We start from the raw sequence: 27,111 nt of genomic DNA on the forward strand, positions 1-27,111 counted from the left end.
CATCTTCTAACACAGACATTCATGGCTTTGAAAGACAAGGGATAAAGACTTGATTGTTGGAAGTCCTTGAAGAATGGCCCATTGTGTCCAGCGGGAGTCCACTGTGGAGGGGAGCCTCAGAGACCCCCCATTACGTGAGAAAGATGGGAAAGACCATAAATCCCTTCCTTTAAAGGCAACGCCAATGCTAACGGGTCACCCACTGTTGACCGGGGTGGAAGCATTATTGTATAGCTCCAAGATGGAAATTAGACATTGTCCCTATACCAGCTTCATCTGCAACTCAAAATGTCAATCAAACAAATGTAAAATGGGAAGGAGAAAGACCAGTCTGTACATGGAGGTCATATAGACAGCAGTTATGTACTAGGAAACAATATCTCACTTTGAAGCAAGAGGATGTCTGGGATTTGCAGCAAAAGAATATAAAGCAGGCAGTATTTAAGGGTACCAGTGAATCAAGATTGGCAATGAATTGATTATTGAAGTTAGGTGACAGGTACATTGAGGTTCACTATATCATTCTGTTTACTTTTGCATGTGTTTGGAAATTTCCTGAAGAAAAATGACTTTTTTGTTATTTGATTTTTTTTCAAAAGATTCCAAATGACCAACTTAAATGTGACACCACCCAACTCTGTTGGGACAAATTCTCCACTGAAAAGAAAGAGAGCACTTTGGTCGCTCTCACGGGAGCCCTGGGAAAAGGGCAGTGCTAATGGCATAATCGTGAAGGGAGGAGCTAGGCGAGATAGGAAGAAAGTTCAGAGTTCAGTCCCAAACCAGGACCTTTAAACATGGACAACAGAACCCATTTACAACAGATCAGTCCCTGCAGTGAAATATCAAGGAACTTGGTAACTCAAGAATTCCGAGACTTCCAGCTTCAGCCTTGACCAGGAACCGGCAAAGTTTCTTTCTTATTCTGAAAGTAACATGTCACTCCAGTGTGTGGTTGGCATCATCTCATATAATTAAGCATGTGCGTTGACTGAAAAGTTCCAGAGGATACCACACCTTGATGATATACCAGTCAGGGGTTTCTTGTTGTTTGTTTTGTTTTTAACCAGCCAGATTTTTAAATAAGTAGGATTAGTTTAGCAGCTTAGTCTATCAAATTGATTGATAATTCAGAATGTCAGGATTTTTTAGCATGCAGGTACCGATTGCTTGCAGGTACCATAACCAGATTCAGTTCGGAAGAGGTAGACACAGTGCCATAAATACAGTAAGCCAAGTCCAATAATAAATAAGATAGCACACAGTAGGGCCACATCAGAATGTTGCATCATGAACTGGATATAACACTTAAAGAGGGATATAGACAATAAAGATCCATTCAAGGAAGATGAGCGAGGATGTTATGAAGAGTAACATCGGCACTGGATGTCCAGCTGAAGGTCCTGGGTCTTATTAAGCCTAAAGAGAAGACGGGAGGAGGAGGACAGAGTAACTGTCTTCAGCTATTCAAACAGAAGGGAGATTAGGCCTGCTCCATGGATCTGAAGGAAAAGAACTAGGACCAACACAAGGAAGTCTCGGGAAGGCCTATGTCAGCCCAATAGAAGGAACAATCTTGAAAAAAGTAAAATTGAGCCAAGTGCCCTTTGGCTCCTTTGGAGGCTAGTGTGTTCCCGGGAAGCTCTCAGGCGGAGTTTGGACCCACATTTGTGAAGATGTTTTAAAGAGATTTCACGACTGGATGGGCATCTGCATGAATTTTGAAAAGGCTTTCAAATGGAGATTCTGTGATTTCTGAAAATGAAAACTTCTAACGGACAAACCAAGGTCTTTTGTTCATTTGTTTGAAGTCGAGTAAATAACATACCAAGTTCCCCTTTGCCAGGTGCCATGGACATGAAACCTTTTTCAAACTAAGAGTAAATAAAAAGAAAACTTAGTTCCCCTGCCATCCTCAAACCACTTTTGCCTCATGGAGAAGCTGTTCTAGATGTACTATAGGTCTGGATAAAACATCCAGGAAACAGTTTTCATCCTTGACTCTCATTTTTCACTCCTGCCAAGACACATAGGTGATCGCCCTCAAATATGACTTGCCGGTTCCCACTGTGGATATCTAGGCTGGCTATACTCTGGGATAATGGTCCAATCTAGGACTCACCCACCTTCCTACCTTGAGGCAACAATCATCTCAGTTGTGAGGTCACTGAGTGTTTGCTATTTGTCCTGTGTTCTGACTCTGTCCTACTTGAATCTGTTTTTCTGTGTTTCCTGGTTCCCAAATTCTTGATCCCCTGTGCTACCTAAACTCTGACATTCTGAATATTCCTAACAGTTCTATCGTCCATTCATTTGCTAAATATATCTAGCATCTTCCATGTGCCTAGACCACTGTACTAGGCACCTTAGGAGATACAATAAGCCATACGACTGCCCTGACTGGTTTGGCTCGGTGGATAGAACATTGGCCTGCAGACTGAAAGGTCCCAGGTTCGATTCCAGTCAAGGGCATGTACCTTGGTTGCGGGCTCATCCCCAGTAGGAGGTGTGCAGGAGGCAGCTGATCGATGTTTCTCTCTCATTGATGTTTCTAACTCTCTATCTCTCTCCCTTCCTCTCTGTAAAAAATCAATAAAATATATTTTTTTAAAAAGCCATACGACCCTGGCAGGGGTCTACATCTGATAGAGAATATGAAATGTGGGACAGAAATAGCTACAATCCACTGCACAGTGTGCTAAATGCCCTAAGAGAGGTACAGACCAAGTGCTGTCAGAGCTCAGAAGGTGGTGAGCTGCTGCAGGAAAACGAGATGTAACTACAAGCACAGCCTATAAAAGCCGGACGCAATTGGTGTGCTAATTCTTTTTAAATCCTCAAATAGGAAGGCATATAAACTATTAGATTTAAAGAATAGGTAGCTGTGAATCAGGAAAAGTATATCTAATGTTCAACCGCAGAGAAGCATCCAACATTAGCCAGAGGGGCTAATCAATGTCCAGTGTGAGCCAGACGGGAGAAAACCATCCCCATTGTGAATATGGCCATTTCTTAAGTCAGCCAGAAAAATTACAGTTACAAAATTGGAACTACATTTGCTGCTCAAACGAGTCTTTTCAGAGATTCAGTTAGATTGAAAAATTATTCTTTAAAGAGTTCCTCTGGATAATATACTTCAACTGCACTTTATATTTTTAGAATCCTTTAGAGTCACTCCCCATTCCAACCCCCAGAGGTAGGTTACATCAGGGGTAGGCAAACGTTTTCAGTAGACAACCAGATAGTAAATACTTTAGGCTCTCATTCCAGGCAGTTTCTGTCACAGTGCTTGGCTCTGCTGCTGTAGCATGAAAATAGCCCTAGACGATACTTGTGTGAATGAGTGTGGTGGTATGTGAATAAAACTTTATGAATACTAAAATTTGAATTTCAAGAAATGTTCATGTGTCACAAAATGTTATTCTTCTTTTACATTTTTTTCCAACCATTTAAAAATATAAAAGCCATTCTTAGCTTGCAAGTCACATTTGGCCAGCAGGCTGTAGAGTTTGCTGATCCTGGCTTAAATCAATCACACTATATACGAAGGATAATACAAAGGCTAAAGGAGACTAAGTGTATTCTCAAATCAATAGCTATTTAGTTTATTAATTTCCATATAGAGATGAATAATAAAGCAATAGGGAAAGACTGAGATATTTACCCGTGCTTTGTAACATGATTCACAGCATGGGAAAATCACATATTATCTATAAACTTCAATTCCCAACTGGCTGGAATGGCTCAGTGGTTGAGCGTCGATCTATGATTCAGGAGGTCACAGTTTCATTCCCAGTCAGGGCACATGCCCAAGTTGTGGGCTTGATCCCCAGTGGCGAGTGGGGGGGGGGGGGACGGACGGTGCGTGAGAGGCGCAGCCGATTAATGATTCTCTCTCATGATCAATGTTTCTATCTCTCTCTCCCTCTCCCTTCTTTTCTGAAATTAATAAAAATATATATTTTAAAAAACACAACACATAAACTGCAATTCCCTGTGGCATAACAAGTAAATAATTTTTAAACTGTGCATAGCAAGAGTGGTTCATGATAACTGAAGTAATTATGTCTTGGGTTTTTTGTCTTTCTTAATTTTAATTCATAATAGTGATAATCCCTAAGTTTGCAAAAATTTGCCTTGTTTTAAAAATCTTGTAGGCCATGTGATGAACCACATACTGCTAAATATTTATCAGCACATAAATATTTCAAAAGAAATACGAACAGTTATTGATGTAATTTAATCTCAATGCTCCATGGAATGAGGATTCCACCTTTCTTTAGGTACCAAGATGAAGTTTTGGGAAAATGTTGAAGAATAAAGCATTGGAAAACCCATCCACTACACACACTGAAATGTCACTTGTTTGAGGCTTTAAAATTATATAATAATAATAAATTTCAAGGTCATAGAGACCCATACCTTTATAGAAAGAGCAGAAATATTCTTGTTTGAGACCCCTGAAAAGATTAGAGCTGAATACAAGTGTCAAAAGAAAGGATCTCCGTGGTCCTTATGCTTCAGACTATTAAGCCTGTGGAAAAGAGAACTGGGCACATGATCCAAATTCTACAAAATCATGGAAATCACACTAGGGTGAATGGAGTTCCCCAAATCTAACATAGTTGAATAAGGAGGGGCCATCCCATTGAAGTAAAAGGGGGTACATTTAGAACCTGGGTGAGAACAGCTTCCCATCAGAGTAGTTGTTTGTTTAATTGACTGTTTGGGTGGGTTGTATAGCAGTATAATTTTTCACTCGGTTCTTCCTTCAATAGATATGGCCTGAACAATGTACAATGGTTCCATTTCAGAAAATAAAAATAAATAAGTAAGTAAAGTCATTAAAAAAAGGAAAAGTCTTCTTTATTTCAAAGAGCAATACAGAAATAAAAACAATGATGGGGAAAGGTAGCAGACCATGAAGGTCTTGTAAGCCATTATAATGACGTTATCTCTGAATAAGATGGGGAGCCACTGGAGGATTTTGAGCAAAGGTACAAACTTATCTGACTTATGTCTGGCTTCCATCTCAAAAGGATCCCTTCGGCTATTTTGTTGAGGATTGAGCATTGGGGGCAGTAATTCAGATAAAAGATGGCAGTGGCTTATTCCAGGGTTTTACATGGGGAAAAGTGGTTGGTCCTTGTTATATTTTGAAGACAGAGAGCCCCCCAAAACACTGGCTGACATAGATGGGATGTGTAAAGAAAGAAGGATCAAGCATTAGCCCAAGGTTTTTGACCTAGGAGACTGGAACAAGGGAAGCACTATATGTATTTAGTGTTATCTAGGGGCCGTACTTCACTTACCCTCCTACTGTTGGGCAAATATTAAAGGAGGTAAAGATGTAAAAAAAATTAAAAAAAAAATAAAGATGTAGCAGCATGGCTACCCATGTAGAGGCAACATGATGCTGGAGAAAGAGTAGAAAGAGAGTGCTATTTAGCGGCCACCATCTCCACCTTTGAGTCTTGCTCCTCTTCCACCTTCTGTTCTTACTCCCTTATCCCCAGAATAACAAGAATTGTCCTGGCTGGCTCACTTGTCCAGACCTAAGAGAACTGTGCAATAGATGTAATGGAAAACAGTTTAATGGTAGTAGTGTGTAAAGAATTTCAAATCAGTTTAGCTCCATTATTAAAATGACAATGGGGAAGATGCTGATGTTGATAGAGTTTGTAACATTTGCCGTTGCTGCCCAGTTCATGGAGGGGAGGATGTGTCACTGAGGATGGCCTCAGTGTCAGGAGGATGGCCTTAGTCACACCACCATGTAAGCTGCTGACATCTTTTTGAGCTAAAATATTTCTGAAGCTATCTGCCAAACTGTATCCAAAAACAGCAAATGCATTCCGTGCAACTGAATGATTATAATTGGAAAACCTCTGGCAATGGAAAACTTCATCCCTTGTAAACTGATGCTACATTTTCATATATTGAGATATGGGACATATGAAGAAATAATGTAATTCTCTATAAAATAAATCCCTCTATCCCAGTTCTTAGTCTGTTACATCAAATCCTAAATAATTACTTTAAATGTCTTTGTTTTGACCAAAATTTGTGTTATTGTTTAAAAACAAAACAAAGCTGGTATTGAAGAAATATGTAATGCATTCCTTTGTGTCCTTAGGATATTTTTGAGCAATGTGGGATGATTTTAAACACTTTAGAAATGAATGAGAGCTGTACTAAAAAGTGTATATTTCACAGTATCATTAAATATATATTAAGGGACCACTATTGGTGGCTGATGAGACAATGTTATAAAATTTAGACTTGAATCTTTTTAAAGGAAACACTTTCAAAACTGAGTTTTCATTCTCTTTCTCAGTCATGTATAGATTACTTTCACAACTATTGCCTAACACAACGCAGAGATTATCCATTTAATTTTGATAAAATCTAAATTCTTTAACATGACTTATAAGCCTTCATAATTTATCATATTTCCACCTACTTTCCCAGTTTTATCTCTCATTCCCTTTGTCCTTGAACCATCCTGAACTTTTCTTAGTTCTAATGTGTCATGGCTGTCTGTCTCACCACCTCAGCCCTTGTGTATAGTTGATTCCTCTAGGTGGAACAAGAGTCTATACATTCACTTTTTTTTATTTACTTAACTATTATGGAGTAAATGTGTGCCTTTAAAATAGACATTGCAAGCATATTAAACAATTTCTCGATTTCTGACAGTTCTCTACATATTAGTAGCAACTCAAACTCATTTTTCATTTGACTTCTAGTTGTAGCAACAGGGGCTGCATTTCCACTTCCACAACAAATAGAGAGAGCCATCTTCATTACCCTTTCGGAGATACAAACTGGATCGTGTCTCTTTGCAAAAGACCCAGTGGTTCAAAGCAAAAATATTTTGAATTAGAAAAACTGGGAAATCCAATTATTTTGCAACCATCAAGAAACAGGATACATTTCTGCTGTGATCAAGTCCCTCAATTCCTTAATTTTTTTTATGGCAAAACTAATCTGATCAGTTGTTTTCTTATTTTTCTATTTAATTTGCTATCTGATTTCCCAGTGGTAGGTTCATTGACAAATTTAGCAATGTAATTATAAAAAGGAGTTATACTGAAATAGAATCTCTATATACGTATTAAGAAAGTACATGTTTAAAAAAACTGGCATAACATTATCTTCTTATGTAATAAGGTAGACCCATGAAATAAAACATTGTTAGATCATGGGTTTACTTTTTCCAAAAATGTTGTATTTAGCCCTGAAAACATTTTAATTACAGTAAAGTATATAGGTTTCAGATATCTCTATACAAATGTTATTCTTTTACTATATGTTTCTATAGCCACAAATAGGAATAATATCAACTCCCCTTTCAGAGTAAAGGGAAAATTTCATTTTAAAATATTTTACAAATATTGACAACCGTACAAGTACTACTTTACAGAGGTAGTGAGTTTTTAGTTCTGAATGCCACCTCTCTTTTTATTGGTCGTCTTTTTTTTCTTTGGTTAATCAGTGCATTTCAAAATACAGCTCTATTAAAAGTGTCTAACACCAACGTTCTGTTTAGGTCTTAAAAAAATGTTTCCATTACAAATTTCAGGCAACTTAAAGAAACTGTTGATAATTTTATTGCATTAATTATTTCTGTATTGTTGGGGAGGAAATTTAAAAAGCCATTTAAAAGAAGAAAATAGTTTGTGGGTAATTGTTTTCTTTAGAAGTGGGAAGGAGCTCTTAAGGAAATGCATATTTAGGAATCTCATTTAGTTGATGGCCCATTTGCTTCCAATCTCTATTAGTATATGTTTGAAGAAAATAGAGTTCATGGAATTATGCACTCAGCAGATTAGTGAGCACTTGTCCCTGGGTTTGGTACAGTTCAAAGGCCTCTGCAAGTGGACTCAGAAAGTCTCAAGTCTGCCACATGCTCTCCATGTCACTTAAGCCACTTAAGAAAGTCCCTTGGCCTCTGAGCATCTGTTTTTCATTTGTAAAATGGAGATAACGGTGCTTTTCTTGTTAGTTTGCTATTAGGAATGTGACACAACATATATGAAAAGGCTTTGTAAACTAGAAACTACAAAAATCAATTATAATATTTAGCATGAGCTCTAAGATTCTCATAACAGATTGTACAAAAAGTTGAGTTTATATTTTGTGTTCTTGTTTCCTTTTCACATGCACATGTGATAAATCCTTTATTAGGTTATAAGCTCCTTGCCTAATTAAATAAAGACTTTTGCACAGTGAGCATACCACCTCCTCCTTCCACGTTGTTCTCTGGATTACATGTGACTAATGGACACTCAAAAGGTTTTATGGACAGATACTGTCTTCTTCCTCAGTTCCAATAACAAGCAAATAGTCACTACTGTCAAAAGTCTCTTTTCACCTATTCTCTGTCTAAACCTCCCTATTGTAATCCATTCCTTTTTCCGCATATTCTATCCTGTAAAGTCATGAAGAACTGGCAGGTCAGCATTGACTTAATAAAAGCCTTTATCATTGTTACCAAACTCTCTTCGGACGCAAGACAGAGTCCTTGGTTTTCTGTCTAAATCTGTCCCTCTCGCAAATCCCAACACAAGCAGGATTAACTACATCTTTGGCCCCAGGAAGAAGGCGGAGTGTCTCCTGGCTCAGGGAAAAATTCCTAGAGCCAAGAAGTTTCAGAGGAAAAGTCCATCCCCATTTGGGCAAGTGAGAGGACTACAGTACACCCACATAAAATGGCTAGAGGAAATATGAGCGGAAAGAAAAGGAAGGACAAGGCTGAAGACATCAGAAGCAAAAGAAAGTGAAAGTACAGTGTTCCCAAGGCTCTGTCTGATATTCCTTTAGAAGACTGAAGAGATGCTCTGCTCTACCCTGATGCTTAACAAAAGTCTTAATTTACTAGGTAAGTAGGTATTAGCTCCTAATAAAACGCCTTTCAAAGCTGAAGGGATGGTGAGGAAAGGATGGCTACCTCTCAGTCCCCCTCCTTGGATCCTATACATGTGCCTACCCTTGGCTCAAAGTAATTCTGTATTCTTTTTGTGAGGTTTTTAATAAGCGGACCCAGTTCAACGCACCTTTTAGGTTGAGAGAGCATATTTTTAGTGTAAGACACCTCTCCCAGTGTTTGCCGATATGATGTGGCTTTCACTAAAGAGCCCTAGAAGAGCTCAGCGATCCTCAGGCTCCCGGTAAACACGTGTGCCCGCGCCAGCTCCGGCACACCCTGCATTTCAGCACCGCTGCCTCTGGATAGCGCCCTGTTGACCGCCCGGGTCGCCTCCCACGGTCACTCATCCATCCCCAGCCCACTCGTTCTCCTCTTCTCCTTTCCCTCAGTGCCAGGAAAGAAAGAAAAAAAAGCACCCCCAACTTCTAATCTCTCCTTAAGCCTGCTTCCGCGTCCCTCCCTCAGGGTCTAAACGTGCACACCCCCGCCTGTGAGTCTGGCCGGAGATCTCCGATAGGCATCGATCCCCTTTCCCTTGCCCTTGCTAATCCCAAACCAGCAGCCAAGAGCCGGCTTGCTTCCTCTCTCTCCAAGCCCAAAGCCTCCAAGAAACAAACGGCGCGATGGTGTGCACACACACACACACACACACACACGCCCCAAATCGCGTGAGCGCGCGCACACACACACACATATATATACACACACACGCACACACACAGTCATACACACACACTCGCACGCCACAAGCCTCCCAGGTGCCATCGCCGCCCTGGGAAGAACGTCAGCCAACTTGGGTCCAGATCCATCAACACCAGCTGGGGAAGGCCTCTGGCCGCGGCCCCCGCCCCCCTCCGGGCAGCGGGTCCCCACAGCCAAGCCCAAGCTGGCCAGCATCCCCCTTCCTCTGCCCCATTCATTCAACCATCCACCTCCCGCGGGCAAAACACGGTGCACCACCCGCAAACATTCCCCCCCTGGGCCACCCCAACCACCATCCAAGCCCTACATTAATGTGTTACTGGTTGTTGTGAATGTAATGTTTGTGTCTCGGACGCACAGACATCATTTAACTCCTTCGAGCTTTCCTCCCAGCCTAAACAAACCGCACGTTATCTCCAACCCCCTCCTCCTCGCGTCTCCGCGCCCCAACCTCTGCCCCCATCCCGATCCTCCTCGGCCAAGTACCCAAACCACCGCACAGCCGCACCCAAGTTCTCGAACCTCGGCCTCCCATCCAGCCCAAACCAGCACGCACCTTCGCCCCTTCCCCTCCCCCACCTCTTGCTTTCCCCCCACCCCCCACCCCGAGAGCCGGGTCTGGCCCGAGCAAGTGACGCCTCGAAAGCGCAGTCAGCGTCCCCTCCCCGGAGCCGGGAATGGAGGGGCTGACCTCCGACCAGCGGGATCAGCCAGCGTGCCCCTCCGAAGGGCCACTCGCCTCCCAGCTCAGTCGCCCTGGAAAACACCGGTGCCGGGACCCGCGAGAGGCGGAAGCAGCCTCGGGGGGTGGGCGGGAGGACTCACCGAACATCTGAATGTGCCCTTTGGTGATGGGATTAAAGCTGCCGCAGGCCAGCAAGATAACGTGGGTCTTGGTGGTCTCGGTCATGGTGCGGGTGGGCTCCTCGCGCTGGTCGCGGGGTCGCTTCTTTTTGTGTCTCGATGTCTGCAGAGAGAGAAAGGAAGGCGAGGCTCCGGCGGCGTTGGATGCTGTGGACTCCAAGGAGCCGCTCCAGACGCAAACCGCGTCACTCCCCGCCTCCCCTTAACGCTTGCATCCCCGGCAAGATCCGAGACTGCTTTTGTACTGTTCTGCTCCCTCCTTCTCTTTCCTTCCCAGCTTCTTTCGCGCCTCTCGACCTTCCTTTCTCTACCCCCACCCTACCTCTTTCCATCCCGTTTGCTTTTTTAGTGTCTATCCAGACAAAATGTGGTACCCAAGTCCAGAACCATGAATACTTACAGTATGGTGTGAGCTCCTCCTCTTACCTCCGTCTGATTTAGTTTTCCTCCCTCATTCTAACACTTTTCTGTCCACATCTATTCTCTAAATCCAAAAGCGTTCGATGGGAAGAACTGTTTCTTTCTCTCTTCCTAAGATGTTAAGTGAGGAATGACAGTTGTTCATTTCAGGAGTGTTTCTTACTGCCTTTGTTTTGCCCCTTATCTGATGATTGTGAACTGCTGAACTGAGCCAAGAACTAGGGAAGCCTCGATCCTTCCCCTCTTCCCTTTCCTGGGTTGAAGCAATGAGATCACATTGGGAGAACATAAATGGGGCACCATGAGCTAAAGTTGTCTTAGAAAACGACTGTGATCTTACATAAGCTGCCAAAAATGAGGCAAAGATGTGCGCATTCAATAAATGTTTCTTGAGTGCTCACTGTTGTGCTTAGGCTTGGTTATAGAATCTGCTGATAAAGCCAAGTCCCTGTCTTCACCGACTGTACATTCTACCGAAAGGAAACAGACAATACGCAACAGATCAAGAAAATATTAGACGGCAGTTGTGCAATGCTCCATCAGTGAGTGTAATTTACTCTCTGGCTGTGAGTGGAGGAAAGGGGACCACTTTACATGAAGTAGTTAGAGAAGGCCTCTTTGTGCAGGTAAGATTTAAACTGAAACCTAAAAGATAAGGGGTTGCTACTACAAATATTTTGGGACAGGTAAGAGTTTATTGTGCTAGTAGAAATGAAAGAAGGCCAGTGTGGCTAGAGTATATGAATAAAGGGGGAAATCCTAAGAGAGAAGATTGGATTTGTGAGCAGGATCCAATAAAGTAGGGCGTATAGGTTAAGGTAGGGTTAGGAATAATTTAGAGAGGAATGAAATAAGGAAGCCATTGGAGACCTTCCACAAGGGAAACAGAATGCTTCCAGGTGCCAACATTCTGGGCCTCGGGCTCTAGTCTAGGAGGACAGAATTGCCTGTGTCTATGTATCATTATTTGGCTGTTGTTCATATATCACTTAATGTCTTTTGTAATAAGTGGGGTATCTAGTGGGGGGGAAACCCATTGAAGCTTTTAAGCAGAGGAGTGATTCATAATTTACACTTTTATAAGACAGGTCTGGCTGCTAGGTGGGAAATAGGAAGACAAGGAAAGCATTTAGGGAAATCTGCTGGCAGGCTAAGCAAATGGGATGGTCCTTGGACTAGGATTTATAGAGGTGACGCTACTGAGAAGCAAAGGGTCTCAGGATAAGTGTTGTAAATAGAGATTTTGAGCTTTGCAAAGAGATTGAATTTGGAAGATGAGGGAAAAAGAAATCTAGGAAAATGCCTAGAAATTTGGCTTATGGAAATGAACAGGTAGAGGTTGAGAAAGATGGGAAAGGGAAGTGTGAAAAGCAAGCAAGTGTTCTGTTCTGATATAATAGATAGACCTAATAACTCTTCTTTTTTGAACTGGCCTTTTAAAAATTGAGATATGATTGATGTATATCATTGTATTAGTCTCAGGTGTACATATAATTCTGAACATAGAGCTCCACAAATACAAATATTTACCTTTCCTGGGCTTCAAGATTCTTGGGTAAATTGCTTGTCCAAGAGTATATAATAGGTGTGCAATAAATACTTGTTAAATGATTCTGACTAGCAAATCAACCCTAATATGTATAAAGTTTATAGTTTAAATACAGGGGTCCTAAGAATTGGTGGATATTAATAATGAAGTTTGCATCTTCCCTGATACGGAATGCAGATTATTGGGCCAGAAAGAGCAAGATTTGAAGGGAGGCTGACTTGGGTATGAAACAATGACACTAGCTGGGCAATTAACATGATTATAGTTAAGCAATAAATATTTATTGAGATCTGCCATGTGGCAGGCACTTGATTTAGGGGCTTTGAACGAAACAAAGTCCCTGCTTTAGTACAACTCACATTTTAGAGGGGAAAACAGACCATAAAACAATGAATAAATCTAATGATAATAAATACCATAATGAGAAGGAAGCAGGGTAAGAAGAAAAGGAAAGGGAAATTCTCCTTTATTTAAGGTGATCAGGAATGGTCCCTCTGATAACAAGGTATCTGAGCAGGGACCTGAAGGAAGTGAAGAAATGTTTCACTTGCTAATTGTATGTGTCACTTGCTAATTGTATGGCTTTGAACTAGAGCTGCTATATTACATGCCCTGTGTACTATACATACAGGGGTATAGTATGTATCAAATAAGACCATGTGTGAGTAAATGACTTTTTTTTTTAAAGCATATTGTCAGTTTTAGGCCATACTCCACAGTTGTTTAAGTTCAAAATATGTATTTTTGTGTGTGTATTTAGTTTTTCTATTATTATTTTTAATCCTCACTCAAAGATATTTTTCCATTGATTTTTAGAGTGAGTGGAAGAGAGAGGGAAAGACAGAAAGAAATATCAATGTGAGAGAAACACATAGATTGGTTGCCTCCAGCATGCACTGCCTCCACTCCCACCCCAGGGCCCAAGCCGAGGAGGAGCCTGCAACCCAAGTACTTGCCCTTGACCAGAATTGAATCCAGGACCCTTTGGTCCACAGGCCAACACTCCATCCACTGAGCCAAACCAACCAGGACTGTTTAGATTTTGTTATTGATGACTTTGTCAAGGATGTTCTGGAAGTTACAATCTTAGAAGACAATGGATTTGAAAACAAATAGCCAAAAAGCATGCTAAAAGCAAATTAATTTTCAGTTAAGATTCCGAGGCTGACTTACAAGATATAGAAATAGGAATGTCAAGTCTCTTGCATAATACATGTACCTTAATATACAGAGTGAGCTATTCTCAGTGGTGCTTATTTTAACTTAGGTAACATAATTTGGTCCAATATTTCAACTTTCCAACAGCTGGATAATTGCTTTAGGCTGAAAAGGAACCAGAGTTAGTCTCCCACAGCCTAAATCTTGCAATCTGCTCCAGCTAGTTCGGTTTCCAAATGGCTCAAGGCAGACAGTCCAGCCCAGAACTTTCCCTGCTATAAATATCTGTTCTGATGGGCACGCTTAAGTGTCTATTGGGCCTAGTGTGAAATGTGCATATGTAAAATCTAGCAGTGTGTGTACTTATGCTCACATATCTCCCTATTTACCTAGCTTGGATTAATCATCCATTGCATCACAAATCACGGTAAAACCATTTCATGTTTATGAAACTGGGTTCCAAAGTAATATTAGGGATCCTTTATAGGAAGAGCAAAAGGGCACACATCTCCTTTGGTTCCTGAGATAAAGTCAGATATTAAATATTTATTTTATGTTTTCCTGGTAAAAAAATAATATTACTCTGGGAAATGACCGAGAAATCCCATGACTCTTTAGGATTCTCTACAGTTCTCTATATTTGCATAGTTCTCTCTCTCTTTTGCTTTCTTTGCTTCTCTTCAAGACAAACATCTTCAAGGATACAGCTAAAATGATTGGCATTATTCTCCCCATCTTCTTCAAAACCAAACATTTTTACATCCATGGAGTGAAAAATGTCCCTAGAACAAAAATCCTTCTGCCTTCAGCTCTAAATTCCCTAAATCTCACTCAGATTTATAATTTATCTAATTATTCAAGTCATATTGCACAAATGAAAGATGTTTCCAAAATCTAAGACCTGGCCAGCAGTTATAAATATGGCAATACTGTTGGTACCACAGTGAAAGGTAAAAATAGGATACAGGTCTTTATAACCAATAGGCATTGTATACCATTAAAAATAATAAACTTCTAAAACAAACAAACAAAAAAACACCCACATAAATAAAAACCAGCCCTTGCTGGTTTGGGTCAGTAGATAGAGTGTCAGCCTTCGGACTGAAGGGTCCTGGGTTGGGTTCTGGTTAAGGGCACATGCCTGGGTTGCTGGCTTGATCCCCAGTGGGGGACATGGAGGAGGCAGCTGATCAATGATTCTCTTTCATTATTGATGTTTCTATCTCTCTCTCCCTCTCCCCTCCTCACTGAAATCAATAAAAATATTTAAAGAAACAAATTTCTTCAGCTAACTCAGATATTTGCCAATTTATTCATCATTGCTTCTTTCAGATATTGAGGGGACGGGCATGTACAAATCATTATTTTCATCTTGTGACTAAAGAGCTCACTACTTGTAAAGTTTTCCCAAAAGCAGGAATAGGATATATAAAAACAAGTTCTATCAGAAAGAATGAATAAGAAGTCAAAGTATTCCTTGAAATGTGAGAATATTTCTGCCTCCTTTAAGTCACCTGAATGAAAAACATGTCTAGCTCACAGCAATCTTAAATAAAGGATAGGGAACTTAAAAGACAAAAGTTTTGTGGGGTTTTTTTTTATTACATCAATATCTCACAATTTGGTCAAGTCAGATCTAACCTAGAATTTTAATCCCATGACTCCCTAAATTTATGAAATGTAGAAATTAGCAGTGGTGCAGCAGAGCTTCCCTAAAAACTTACCAATAATAACCAATTTCAGAGGATATGGAGGCATAAGAAAAATTTGCACCAGTTGTACCTGTTAGCTTCAGTCTTCACAACCCATATTCATTCTGTTGCTGTACTTGACATGGCTGAAGGTTGGTAACTGTACATTTTTAGATTTTATGAGTTTCTTGTATGATTCGGGACCATTTCAGAAATCTATAACAGACACACTATTCAAACTAACTTAAGCCAAAGAGAACTTATTAATCTACTAGAGGCCCGGTGCACAACATTTGTGCACTGGGGGGAGGGGGTCTTCTCAGCCCAGCTTGCACCCTCTCACTCCTTACTGCCCGCCTGCTCTCTGCTTTTTACCGCTCAGCTTGCTGCTCCTTAGTGCTGCCGCACAGGCGGGAGAGGCTCCTGCCACCACCGCTGCACTCGCCAGCTGTGAGCCTGGCTTCTGGCTGAGCAGTGCTCCTCCTGTGGGAGTGCACTGACTACCAGGGGGCACTCCTGCATTGAGCATCTGCCTCCTGGTGGTCAGTGAGCATCATAGCGACTGGTCGTTCTGCCGTTTGGTAGATTTGCATATTAAGGTTTTATTATATAGGATAATTATACCTGGTCCCTAATGTTCTATTTCTGCCCCTATCAAAAGGATTTGCCCAAGATCATTCAGTGCTACCCATGGCACAGGCAGGATTCGAACCAGGCCTGTCAAGCGTCCAGGGCCCTTCCTATAGCAAGGCCCCACACTGCCTTTCTGAAGGAAGATTCATCGATGCAAGACTATGGCGTGAGTGAGGGTCTCTTGACTCTCCAATGTGATAACTAACCTGGGTGAGGACAGAAAGACTGCTGTGCCAGCCCACTGTGCAATGACATTCCAGCTAAAGGCTGAGCCCACTAGCTACCCAGACTGACTGCCAGGCAGAGTCCCACCACTTGGACTTGATATATGGGGTAGAGAAGGCAGCCCTCACTGCCTGTGATCCCCAGCACCTGCTCTACTTCCCTTCTTACCTGCCCACCTCTGCTGGGCCTCCCTTCCCCTTCAGCTGTGAGACTACACGTGCTCAGGCTCAGCTAATCTTTGAACTTGCTCTTGGTTCTCGGGCGCCTAAGTCCCCGGGCATGTCTCTTTCCAGGAAGACTTCCTGGCAGAAGGTAAGCACAGGCCAGTTTTGGTGAAAATGCTTTAAAATCTTTCTTGAGGCCTTAAAAGATAGTTGAGATGGTTTCCGAGATGATTTGAGCAAATTCATCACGGTAGAGAAAGTGTCATTAATGTATAATCGGAGTTCATTTCCTCATATGAGTAGCGCTGAAAGAGTACTTTGAAGTAATCAAAGTTTGTATTATTAGAAATGATGGATCTTTTGCTCTTTCCGCCACTCTGGAAAAATGCAGGAACCATAATATGGGTTGAAATGAAATATGCTTCTAAAAGGAGGCAATTTCACAACGCAATGGATAAGTAACTGCCGAGGTGGCTGAATCTGATGCATTGTTCTCTCTTCTCTTACCATTGTGCTGTGCAACAAATCCAGGATGCTGAAAGAAAAGGAAGCATTTCGAGAATGACCAAGATCAGATTTAATTGATCAACCTAGAGAATGGGATTCAGAGGAGGAAGAAGGAAACTTGCTCACACCTTTTCCTAAAAGCTCCACTAAGAAAAAAAGGCAAAATGGGAGTTTTCTGAACATAAAGTGGGGCTTGGTATATTTGTGTTTGGTGTGTGTGTGAGTGTGTGCGTGTGTAGAGGGTAGTATCTTTCTCAGGGGGAGTTTACTTGGAAATATTTGTTATGAGAGATCTGGATATTATTGAAAATAATACAATGAAGGGAAACCAAGGCAGAAAAGTAAACTATATATTAGTTAAACTTCGTATATGGAAATCCATGTTTACACAAGAGATAAGTAAGTAGGGAGTGGATGATTATTGATGGATTTTTGTTGTTGTTTTAAATGTTTTTCTAAATAAGATTTCCCTAAGTACCAAGATTCTAATTGGGCATCCATGCTATAAGATATAGGAAACTAAGTTATATTATGTTAAGAAGCCAATATTGTGCTAATTTGCCTAAGTTTCCTTTAGTTGCCCGCATGATTAACCACTCTTCCACCTTGCCCTCCCTACACCACACCCCTCCCCCCACACACACACACAAAAGATGCCCAGGTTAAACATGTCGCAGGGGGAAGTTCAGGAAAAAAATATGCTTAAGAAGCTTGGTAGATCCCTTTGTATGAAAAGAATGTATTTATCCCAGGTGAGTAGTGTTCATCCCCAAAGTTTCCTCTGAAGGATTAATTCTTGGCCTTTTCTGGTGAGCCCAGTCCTTATTGATAAGTGCAATTTGAAGTGATAGACATACAAGCTACTAAAAGTATTCTATACTTTTCTATGTCAACTAACTCAAATTTATCTTCTTTCTAATTAGTTTGAATGAGTGCCATAGTATAGACATTGCAAATTTATTCAAGAAAAAACTTTCAGAGTCCAAAGAAGGGTGCTTGAGATGCTTTTGCTCACTAGACTTAGAAGTTGCCTTTGGATAGTAGGAGACTGTTGGTTGCCAACTCTCTTCTTCCTGTTTTAGGCTCTCAGTGCCATCTATCTTTGGAGTCAGTGTAACTGGGTGACCCAGTTCTGGCCAATGATACATGAGGGCAAGTTAGCTAGGGTGAGAGGGGGGATTCACTTCCGGGAATGACTTTTATTCCTGATAAAAACAGAGGTGGGGGTTCAAACAATTTTATGAGGATGTGATCTTGGAACTACAGCAGCAATTTTGTTACCATGAGCTGACTATCTGAGAATGAACATTGACTACTCAAAGATATTAGAGTCGAAAGATTTTTTAAAAGATTTTTGATTGGCTAGAAGGGGCGATGTGGGGGAAAGAGGACACATGTAATACTTTCAACAATGAAGTTTTTTTTTAAAGAATTTTGATGGCATCATCAAGTGACATCTCAACACTGGAGCCATCTATGTCCAGATAAATGTGTTAATTTCTTAAGCCATTGTTTGTCACGTATTCTGTGACTTGCAGCTGTATGTAGCCTGACTGATACAACAGACCTGGCAAAAGAAAAGGCTCTTATTACCCTTCATAAAAGAAAACTCTCTTTTCTACTTTCTGTCTCAACTAGGGATGCTATGACACAATTTGTATACGTTAGCAATTCTGAAACTACTTTGCATGTATGCTATGGTTAAACAAAAAACCAAGTTTTCTCACTATCAAAGAAAGAAGTTAGAAATAAGCAGAGAAGGCTAGAATGAACCCTGTCGTTCTAGATTAAAAATGACTATAATTAGTATGAAACCACTACCTGTTGTATATACATGGGTAGAAAGATACAGAAGTAAATCTAAATCTGTGTGTATACTAGTATATGGGTTAGTAAACATACACACATTTCCTTGTTTATCAGTTCAAAAAAAGGGCCTAATGATACCCCATTAGCAATGAGCACGCAGATCTTGCTTTCTAAATATCAGCCTCCAATAAAAGAAACCAAGGCTTCTTGAAGAAATGGCTGATTCTATGACTCAACCAAGGAAAATACAAGTCTGGAGCTGCCTACAGTGCCTTAAAGTAAGGAAGTGCTAAAATAATAAAGGACAGGGCATGTTTGGGGCATATCTAAGACTACTCACACAATGACTCATAGGGCTCAGCCTATAGTTGCATTAATGGCTAACATTTATCACAAGGACAGAATAACATTACACAGCAGATCATGAAGAGAAAAAGATACATTGGAGAAATCTATCAATAGGCCTTTGATACTGTCCCTGCCAGCCCAAGAGGAGACACACCAGGTGTGCTGCCTTCTCTAACAGTGAACATGCATGTGTATGTCTCTCCTCCGGAAGCCCATCTGAGACTCAGAGTTGAGGGGTGTTATTGGGGGATAGTCATGTAGGCATTCTCTGACTGGCAAGTGCCAAAATCCCAGGATCTCAGAAGGAAGCAGGTGTTTGGTACCTGAAGTGGAAAAAATAAACCTTCCCAGTGTCGGGAACGTTCCATATCAACATGGGGAACTCTTCACAAGCCAAGTTCCCAGATGCCAGCCAAGGGCAATCTTGGCAGCAGGCCCTTCTAAAGATAGCAGCCATGGGCCTGCTATGGTAACTCCTTCCTGTACATGCCATATAAAATGGACACAGAAACCAACCTACCACCCCCATGGCCAAACATGGAACAATTTGAACAGCAAAATAAATAATTGTAGCATAGCATTATAATTCAAAGACTAAAATAGATATCCAGGAGTCTATACTGATATCAGTAAGTAAATTAGAAGGGAGAGGACTACATCTTTCTTACAGAATTATTCCAAATAAGTGTAGAAGGAAAATTGTAGGGGAAATTGAAAATCACCATTAGAGCATAACAATGATAATTGCTATAAGCAAGATTCCCTAAAATTAGTAGATGAAACAGGAAAAGCAGAATGTTTGTATACCCTCAAAGTATCTCACCAAAAAATATTAATTATTGTGGTGATTTAAACATGTATCCACAAATTTTTTTATAATTAGCCTTCCAGGAGCTGAAGTACAATTCCCTTCTCCCTGAGTGTGGATTGGACTTACTAAGTTCTCCTAACAGAGTCTATAAAAGGGAAGAATAGTATCTTTACAGTAGAGAAATCTGGCAGACATTAATTGATCCAAGTGATCAAAATTAACATCGGTAATAAGTAATGTTGATATAATGTACCCATGATGAGATGCGATAAAACGGGTACTTCACCTCTGTGATATTATTTCCCAAAATCCATAAATTTAGTCTAATAATGAAAAAAAATCAGAAAAAAAACCCAATCCAGAGATATTCTACAGAATACCTGACCAGTACTATTCAAAATTGTCAAGGTCATGAGAAACAAGGAATGACTGAGTATCACAGATTGAAGGGACTTAGACGTAATGATGAAATCTAACATGGATTGGATCTGGGAACCAAAAGGGACACTAATGGAAAAACTGGTGAAATCAGAAGGAAGTCTGTAGTTTAGTTAATAGTATTGTACCAATGTTAATTTCAGTGCCAATCATTGAATGATAGTTCTATAACATGTTAATGTGAGGGGAAGCTGGATGAAGGATATCCGTGAACTCTCTGTACTATATTTGCAACTCTTCTGTAAATCTAAAGTTATTTCAAAAAAAAAATTGTAGGCTGGCACATAACAGTTACTATCTGATGTTAGCTTCTCTTGGTTAATTTACTTGATAATCACCCCCAGTGGGCGATAATGCTGGGAAATTTCTTGTTGCCTCTACTCCAAATAAAGTGTTTCTAATAATGAGTGATTTTATAGCATTGGGAAATGTCATTGCCCTTTAAAAGAACAATGTCATGATAGAAAGCTACCAGACTGAAAGTTAATGTTTTTGGTCTTTTTTTTTTTTTTTCAGTTGCTGGGGATGCCTTGGTTTTATTCTTCTATCAGTGGAGACTGGTTTCCAGACCACCAGTATGGCTGGAGAATTGGGTCTGGACTGTGGCCACTTGGAGGCAAGATGCCCCTATACCAGGCCCTACCCTACTAGCCCAACTATCCAAGCCTGTGGTCTTGAGGTTGTTTGGAAATATATGACCCAGAATGCTGAAATCAAGTCAACACTGAAGCCAGAAATGCCCCCAAATGGGACAGTGTAAAAAGTGTGGCACATGTGGACCTCATTGCTGGCCCTAAGAGTTCTAGTTGTATCCTATTCTTACCTGTGCTTCATCCTACAGTAAAATGTTTCTTTTCCTCTCATTGGAAGAGAGCTTTGTAAGTTTTACCCTGGCTAAGCTCCTTCTTGCTCAGTGGGCTTTGTAAAGCTACTATGGAGTAGTTATTTATGTTCCTACCTACTTCCTAAAAGAATCTACGGATGGCTCATTCTCCAAATAATTTTGCTAACCTGGGTCTTTATTCTCATCCAGACCATCTGTTCCTCTTCACCATGAAGTCAGAGCACTAAAGTTGTGACAGCACAATCATTTCCATGGTAACAGGATGTGGTCTTCATCACTGAACCCTGATTTCCCTCTGCCCGGGATCAAGCAGCAGGAGGATGGCGGAGTACATGCTAACATTTCCATTGTTTTCATGTTTAGCTTCTCTCCAAAGTTCTTATTTTTTTAAAAAAATATATTTTATTGTTTTTTTTACAGAGAGGAAGGGAGAGAGATAGAGAGTTAGAAACATCGATGAGAGAGAAACATCGATCAGCTGCCTCCTGCACATCTCCCACTGGGGATATGCCCGCAACCCAGGCACATGCCCTTGACCGGAATCGAACCTGGGGCCCTTCAGTCCGCAGGCCGACGCTCTATCCACTGAGCCAAACCGGTTTCGGCCAAAGTTCTTATTTTTGATTCTAAAATCTTATACTGAGCCTGGATATGTGTTTTTGCATGGTTTACACATAAAATCTTTGTCCACTAAATGATTAGATATGCAAGCCAAAAAATAATAAGTAGAGAAATATCACATACACACACGCACACACACACACACACACACACACTATAATATGTAAACTTACTTGAAAGTGGGATGATTAGCAAATGCTCTTTTCATTCGTATAGAACAGCGGTACTCAACCTGTGGGTCACCACCCCTTTGGGGGTCGAATAACCCTTTCACGGGTCGCCTAAGACCATCGGCAAACACATATATAATTACATAATGTTTTTGTGATTAATCATTATGCTTTAATTATGTTCAATTTGTAACAATGAAAATACATCCTGCATATCAGATATTTACATTATGATTCATAACAGTAGCAAAATTACAGTTATGAAGTAGCAACAAAAATAATTTTATGGTTGGGGGTCACCACAACATGAGGAACTGTATTAAAGGGTCGCGGCATTAGGAAGGTTGAGAACCAGTGGTATAGAAGAAAAGAGAATAAGAAATGAAAAAAATCTATTTAAAAGACAAAAATCTTCTAAGCCTAAGAAATTGGCTTTGATGACTGTGAAAAGCAGTGGAAGGCAGCTGACCTCATTCCTACTCAATGCTTTCCCTGCCTTGCTTAGCACCATAAGACATAAAAGTCTTCCTGTGGGAGCTCAGACCCTCTGACCGAAGGAAGATGGATCAGTAGCTTTATTCATTTAAAGGACTGATACCTGGATATTTTGTCCATTTGTTTTAATCTCACACAACTTTTTCTTCTCTTATTTATAAAAGTAACTTATATTATCTGAATATTGATCCTTTGTTTGATATATGTGTTGCAATTATCTTCTCCCAGACTGTGACTTTCCTTTAAATATTGTTTCTAGGATATTTTATCAAACAAAATTATGAAATTTGGAGTTTTCAAACTTATTAGGCTTTTCCTTTATGCTTTTGATGGTACGTTTAAATAATCCTCCCCCCCCCCTGTGATTATCAAGGTGTTCACTTATAATTTCTTCTAATGGTTATAACATTTTTATTTTGTTCCAGGTTTAGATCTTTAATTCCTCTGGAGTTTAATTTATAGCAGTGGTTCTCAAACAGTAGTATGGGAGTAACTGAAAGTCCCAAGACTCTTTCAGGAAGTTTGCAAGGTCAACCCTATTTTTGTCAGAATACCAAGACATCATTTGCTTTTTTCACTCTCATTCTCTCATGAGTAGTAGATCCAGAGGCTATGTGATATGTAATGATGTCATCACTGATTGGGCAACTTATAAACAGCAGAAAATTGTAGAGGTTATAGCAGGCTTGTCATGTTCTTGACTCTAAAGATAATACTTCTAGTCTCATAATTAATGTTAGTTATAGACTCTTTGTATATACTCACATCAAGTTAATAGTCTTTGTTAGCTAAAAGATTTTGTTATTAATTATGGTTCTTGACTTTTCATTTTATTTGTATTTATTGAGATAGGCAGCATATGGATCTTTTCCTTAATCTGATAATAGGTGGGTTATAGATAAGATTTTAGGTAGGTCTTTGTATTTCAGGTCAACTTTATTTGTGCTTGATGTATGATATTGTATATTCTGCTGGATTTGATTTTGTAATTTATTTAGGATTTTCATATCAAAGTTCAAAAAATGTGATTTGTCTAAATGTTTTTGTCCTATTTTGGTATCCAGATTACAGTAAATGCATAAAATAAGCTGGGTAGACTTTACTCCTGTTACCTGGAACAATTTGTATAGATGGAATTGTGCCATTAACATTGGTAAAGCTTACCTGTAAAACCATTCGTCATGGTTTCTTTGACAAAACATGGGGGGAGGATGGGAAGGATATTACCAGGAGACTCCCTCCCTCATATCCAATAAGTGACCAAGTCTTATCATCATATTTCCATTTAAGGAATTTTTATAGCAAAGAATTTATTAACTATCACTAGAGCCATAGCAGTATAATGAATTAAAGATGAGGTTAAGTTAGAATAAAAAAATTAAAATGTCACTGAAGTCTATGTAAAAATAGTTTTGGTATTGCCGTATGGAACATAAAGCTTGAAAGAATAAGAACTTACAAGAGATTGCTAGATTTAGTTAGAAGGTTCTTGGTGATCTCAAGGTCACCTGAGGGGTGAAAGATGAATTTCTTCAGAGTATATAGCAGTTGGACAACTGTCTGTGTTACTGTTGTACTTAGCTAGTTGTGAATAGTAATAATAGGAAAGGAGCAAAGGGGAGGCCAGACATTATAAGCTTGGTCATCTGGGCAGCTTCACTGAGAAACTGCAGTTTGACACTCCCCAGGGAACTACTGGTCCATTCCTTGCAGATCACTGGGGAAAGGGATCCAACAAGGGGGAAGGTGGATGCTTATGCAGTGAGGTTGAGGTTATGTAGAGAAGATGCTTGCCTGTCAGTCTAATCTGGGAAACAGATAATTGGCTAGAGGGGGTAGAGCCACTGCAAGTACTCAAAATCTTAGAAGGTTAAAATCTGCATACAAAGGAATTCTCTTGTTCCTCTTGCTTTGCTCCTTCTTCCTTGCCCTCACCCATGCTCCCACCGAAGCCAGGTGTCCCTAGAAGCCACATGGACCATGGCCATGCAGACCCACATGCCATGGACTGCAGCTGGGAGCACGGGCTAATCTGGGCTGTATTCAATATGGAATGGTGGCTCTGGGCAGTAGCTCTGGGACCTTGGATACTCAGGGGTTTATTTCCACAGAAATAAAACTTTCCATGACACCTCATGCTCCTATGGGGACTTCAGGAAATTCTTATTCCAGTGGCACCCCAAGAAGCTCACTTCCACCAGCAACAGGTGGGGGACACAGAGGGCACCCCACTGATAACATCTGGAACGTGCTGTTTTGTATTGTTTTAAATGTTTTCATTTTTCCCAAAATGGGTAAGCGTTGGGTGCCATCACACTTTTTACCCACAGGTTCAATTCAAATGATACATTTTATTTTGGAGAATCGTCTTTCAAATGACAATGCAAAGTTTCTCATGGTGTATACCAGCCTCCTTGAAGTGGCTCGTCACATAGAATCATCTCCCACTGTCACAGATTATAGGCAAGGAGAGCCAGGATGTCCCTTCAGAAGACAGAGATTGCTGAGTCTGGAGGCATACTGCAGAGGTCACCAGGTCCCTTCCTTGTTTTTAAGACAGAATGGGAATCGAGTCCCTTCTTAATATCTCTCAATTAAAGCAGATTCTAATAGATAGGCATCTAACAACTATTACTACCACCAGGCAGTGCAGTTCTTTCCTTATTTTTCTTATTCTTTTTTCCTGCGCTTGCTTGCTTCCTTCTCCGTTCAGTTCTCCTGCCTCTCTCTCTTTTTTTTCTCACCCATAAATAGAAAATAAAAATTTTGAGGTTCCTGACTGGTTACATTCCAGAGAAATAAGGAAATGCAGGTTGTTGTATAACTGGGAGAGATCAGGGGTGTGACCTAAAGTTGAGAGAAGAGGGGGGTTTTAAAGGTAAAGGAAGGCAAAAAGGTTAAATATAGGTTTCATTACATAAAATGATTCTTTTGTGAATTCCATCCGGGCATTTCATCTTTCGCCGGTGATCCAAAATTACCAAAGATGGTCAATAACATGTATTCAAAGATGATCACCTTCATTAGTTTTTGTTTGTACAAGAGTATCAATATTGCATTAGAGTGAGCCTTAGAAAATGCCTTAGGAACTTATAAGATCTTTTTTTTCCAACCATTGGGATATAAAATGTCACTGAATTCAATGTAAAAACAGTGTTGGTATTGCCCAATGGACCATAAAGTTTGAAAGAATAAGACTTGCAAGAGATTGTTAGATTTAGTTACATTAATCTTTAACCTATCTCCTTTTCAATTTCCAATGTTACTTTCAGGCTCTTGTGATCTTGTGATGTCATTCTTTAAAAACAATGACAAACTCCTAATAACAACAGGAAACCTATCTTACTCTTTGGTTGGTGGGAGATATTGAAAAATATAAAAATAAAAAAGCCACCCATCAATAGTTTGCCTCACAGAAATAACTGCTATTAATATTTTCTTGTATTTCTGACCATTTCCTGTGCAATTCTATTTCATAGTTAGATTTTGTGTATGCGGTTTTGTATCTTTCAGGCATGTGCTAGCCTAGAACACTTTTAGTCATGGTTTCCCATCACTTTTCTGGCCAGTGGAACTGTATATATTCCTTGTCCTGCTGGGAAGTAGAATTTGAAAAAGTGAACTCTGCAAAGTCTCCTTCTGAAGGAGACACTTAAGTGGGTGATCCAGGTGCATGTCTGTTCTTTATCTCAGGCTGGAATGGCTCTAGGGACCTCTACCACAGATTTATCCTCTATAATTGCCCCCATTTATTTGATTCTCCTCTAAACTTTAAATTCTGAAAGCAAGACTGTATACACATTTCTACCCCAGGACCAGCCTATGACCCTTTATGTAAAAAATTCTAGTATATTTTTGGAGATTGGATGAATGAAAGGAAAAGGAAACACTACAATTCTAGAGAATCCGTAACTCATCAAGCCTTCTCCTCAGTATCAGGATGTGTGCATCTGGATTAAACTTCCCAGAAGTAAAATGTAGATTTGGATTTGTTGTGAACGAGTAGGGAAAGACAGGAATTGATCATCAGTGGAGCATCCCCTATAGATCCTGAACCCCTGACTCTACCTAAGATTCCTACTGTGCTTTAATGCTTAAATTTGGCTGTCCACAAATATTTATAGAAAATTAATTTCAACTCTTTCCTCATTTAATGATCTTTGTAACATCTAGGCCACTGCTGACTACATTTTGGAAATGGTGGCATTCCCATATTTGGCATGCCTATAGGCTTGGTCCCACCACAGGAACATTGTTAAAGAACTAAAACCATACATGTCCTATTGGAGAAAGTATTGGATCACTTGAGGGACATTAATAACAAGCTTACAGCTAATGAGAGAGAGAGAGAGAGAGAGAGAGAGAGAGAGAGAGAGAGAGAGAGAGGCAGAGAGAGAGGCAGAGAACCATTCCAGAGATGTCAGTTTGAAAGAAGACAGAAGAAAGCACAGACAGTGGTCTTGCTCCTGATGAGCCTCCTTATCCTCTCCAGCTTTGGCAGATCTTGGATCTCATCTCATTCAAACAAAACTGATAACGAACTGAGACACCCTCTGTAAGCAGACGGAAACGGTTTTCTCTCTCGGCAATTTATATTTGGTCAAGATGCATTGGTCATATGGTTTTGAGGCAGGGTGCTGTGTACTGCTCTCTCTGCAAATGCAATTTTACAACATTTTGTGTGTGTTTTTATTTTTATTTATTTATTTTTTTAGAAACTGTTTATTTTC

General features: G+C 40.2%; 1 protein-coding gene across 1 annotated transcript in view; it reads right to left on the minus strand.

The window, feature by feature from the left end:
- NMNAT2 (nicotinamide nucleotide adenylyltransferase 2) overlaps positions 1–10,669 on the minus strand; it is a 104,005-nt gene extending 93,336 nt beyond the window's left edge. The window contains exon 1 of the mRNA XM_081112750.1: positions 10,460–10,669. Coding sequence (XP_080968876.1) covers positions 10,460–10,544 — 85 coding nt within the window. The 5' untranslated portion in view covers positions 10,545–10,669. The remainder of the gene's footprint in view (positions 1–10,459) is intronic.
- Between the last annotated feature and the right edge of the window lie 16,442 nt (positions 10,670–27,111).

Source organism: Myotis nattereri, assembly GCF_964212035.1.
Source record: "Myotis nattereri genome assembly, chromosome: 18".
NCBI classification, from domain to species: Eukaryota; Metazoa; Chordata; class Mammalia; order Chiroptera; family Vespertilionidae; genus Myotis; species Myotis nattereri.